The sequence below is a fragment of the Clupea harengus genome, unplaced genomic scaffold (assembly GCF_900700415.2).
Source record: "Clupea harengus unplaced genomic scaffold, Ch_v2.0.2, whole genome shotgun sequence".
NCBI lineage: Eukaryota > Metazoa > Chordata > Actinopteri > Clupeiformes > Clupeidae > Clupea > Clupea harengus.
In genome coordinates this window covers 240272-243204 of record NW_024879567.1, presented here as the reverse complement: position 1 = coordinate 243204, position 2933 = coordinate 240272, and the positions used below count along the sequence as shown (strand labels likewise).

General features: G+C 46.3%; 1 protein-coding gene across 1 annotated transcript in view; it reads right to left on the bottom strand.

The window, feature by feature from the left end:
• LOC122128936 (C-type mannose receptor 2-like) overlaps positions 1-2086 on the bottom strand; it is an 8780-nt gene extending 6694 nt beyond the window's left edge. Inside the window, exons 1-2 of the mRNA XM_042703996.1 lie at positions 1990-2086; positions 88-201 (exon numbers count right to left, since the gene is read on the bottom strand). Coding sequence (XP_042559930.1) covers positions 88-201; positions 1990-2086 — 211 coding nt within the window. The remainder of the gene's footprint in view (positions 1-87; positions 202-1989) is intronic.
• Positions 2087-2933: the final 847 nt, after the last annotated feature.

Here is a 2933-nt window from a genome sequence, read left to right as displayed (position 1 = left end):
AAACGACGCGTCGAGAAGAGAGGGATCCCTGCAACCTCCGCTATGGCCCTTATATGGTGGAGCTCATTAAGCCTTCATTCCTCACACCTGCGGGCACCTGCGCAGACTCTGCTACATCAGCTGTGGAAGACAAAGAGCACTGATAGCAGGGGGCGGGGCAGACCAGGCTGGGTCGGGACAGTGCGTAAGTGATGGAGAAAACTGTTAAGAGACACAAAGATGTTCTGGTGACAGAAGGCTATGATTTGGATGCTGGTTTGTGTGTAATTTCCCAGAGTATTTTTGTACTAACCTGTTACTGGAAGCTTTTGTCCACTAAACTCCTCTCTCTCCCCCTGAGTGTGTGTGTGTGTGTGTGTGTGTGTGTGTGTGTGTGTGTGTGTGTGTGTGTGTGTGTGTGTGTGTGTGACACTAAACTCCTCTCTCTCCCCCTGAGTGTGTGTGTGTGTGTGTGTGTGTGTGTGTGTGTGTGTGTGTGTGTGTGTGTGAGTGTGTGTGTGTTAAGTGTGTCTGTGTGTGTGTGTGTGTGTGTGTGTGTGTGTGTGTGTGTGTGTGTTTTGTACTAACCTGTTACTGGAAGCTTTTGTCCAGATTACTACTTAAACATACCATATAGGGACAACACGTGCTTGTATTACGCAAGAACAGTTATGGGTGCAGGGTCACACTGCCACCTTGTGGTAAGAAAAGGTAAGCGCCCTGCCTGTACTTTGGTGACGTGACAGATTGGTCCAAACCCCATCCTACACAGGTATCGATAAGTGTGAGTGATTTTAGTGCTTTTAGCTCTTTTTATTTAGTCGATTAGTTATTTGTTCTTAAATCACATAGATATTTCATTTTGGTGCATGGCCATAGCTATCAACATTAAAGCATATCACATTTGTTTCTAAAGATTCTCCTTTAATTAAAAATAACTAGTTTTTGTATTGGATTTATGACCCCTTGTCCTTTTTTGCACTATATAGGAGCGGCCCTCATCAAGTTGTTGAAAGTAACTAAGTAACTTTTACTTAAAGTAAATTTTAAATTAACTACTTTTTACTTTTACTTGAGTAGATTTTTAGATGGGTAATTTTACTTGTACTTAAGTAAAATTTAATCAAAGTAATTGTACTTTTACTTGAGTACAACATTTCAGTACTTTTTACACCTCTGCATATTTGTCATGTGGTATTTAATAGTAGCCTATCTCTCCGCAAGACGTCGCTGTGTGGAGTTTGATTGAGCGCATTATCATGCACCCGTGGAATAACAGAACATCGCCTAGCAACACGTACATCTACGTCATGGAAGAACACGCCGACTGCACACGGGAAGTGTTAAAAGCAGTTTATTTACCTTTCTATGTCCCTTCCAAGGGGATCGGGACACACAGAAAACATACATTTGAGGCCGAGGGTCTAACTCCGTTCACCCACCCCCCGCTCTGTAAAGAGCTTTGTTATCACATCGCAGAATCAAGGAAAATGTTTCGGAGTCAAAATAGCAGCAATTTACCACAATTGAACATTTTCCCTAACAGATAAAGTGCGTAGTCCACAGATATTCGCAACATAACTATGACATTAAAGTGCTCACAGCTCACACAGATTGTAGTTGACCCAGCAAAGAACCTGATGGCCTTAATCTCAGAACTGTTCCAAAATTACTTGAAAGAAGCTGTTTGATGGCTACTGTAGCCTACTAGACACTGTTATAAAAACACTGAGTGTTTTAAATACTTAGAGGTATTGACTGTGGTTTAATCGATCAGAGGTAGACCTTTTTTCACCTTTTACGAAAATAGTTTCTTCACTTTTCACAGTAAATCCAAATGAACATGAAAACAACCGAATTCTGATAGGAATCAATAACTGTAGGTAGTGCCTCCTCAAGTGTGACTATAAGCTGAACCAAGAGCATTCAGATATGATGTGCAATCAATGTCCAATTCTGCGCCCTGAGACAGACATTCGGCGCATTAAGGGGATCTCTGGCGCCGGTCACCGGTCACCTTCGCATGCGAACTACACTGAGCCCCCGCCTGATGCTCCTCTCCTAGGCGCGTCGCGTCGGCCTCCGGTAATCCCCGGGAGAAGAACATCCTGTCTCCGCAGGTTCTAAAATGAATCAGACTCTTAATAGCCCGTTTGTTTCTCGTGTCAAGGGCGTCGCCAGTGGTGACTCTTCCGCTTACTTCCAGGTTAGTCTGGAGCTCCAGATGTATAGCGTGTTCCAAAGAGGAGAACCGTATGTTCTGCCGTTCTACCGGCGCATACGCACATATCACAACGTCAACCAGAACCCCGGCTGGCACAATCACACACAGTCACCGAAGTAGTCATACAGAGGGAGGTTTGGCTATAAAAACGGTTGGCGGCGTATCTATTAGTCTACCGTTAGTGTTTAATTAAAGTCCGGAGAGTCCAGTAGCTAGCGGTTAGCTGGCCTCAGGTTTGAGTCGTTGTTCTTGGAGGTTCTTTCCGAAGTTCATGGCCAGCGTCGCCACCGCGAACCCGGTCATGACGACGATGGTGCTGCCGACGAAATGGGACGAGGCACCGCGGGGCGGAGCGGGGGGGACCTTCACAGCAGCCCGCCGGGGCAAGACGACCTGTCGCCCGGTCACTGTCTGCATAACAACCGTCTCCGTCTCTGCCATGATCCTCTCACGCTTTCTTCCGTCTTCTGCGAACTAGTCGTCAGTCCTCAGGTGTCGCTTCGTCTGTAGCGCTGAAGCCAGTGGTCTGTCCACAGGTGCAGCAGCAGTAATGTAGCCTGTCACGTGAACTCCGAAGCGTTTGGACTGCTGTGGTCAGGAGGAGCAGTGTCTTCCAGTCCCGGCTGTGGCTTCACACAAACTTCTCAGGAAACGGTGCCGTGTACGATCGATCTTCCTGGTATATAGCCTTCATCACTGTCTGCGGCATTTATAACTTCGCCGTTGCTGC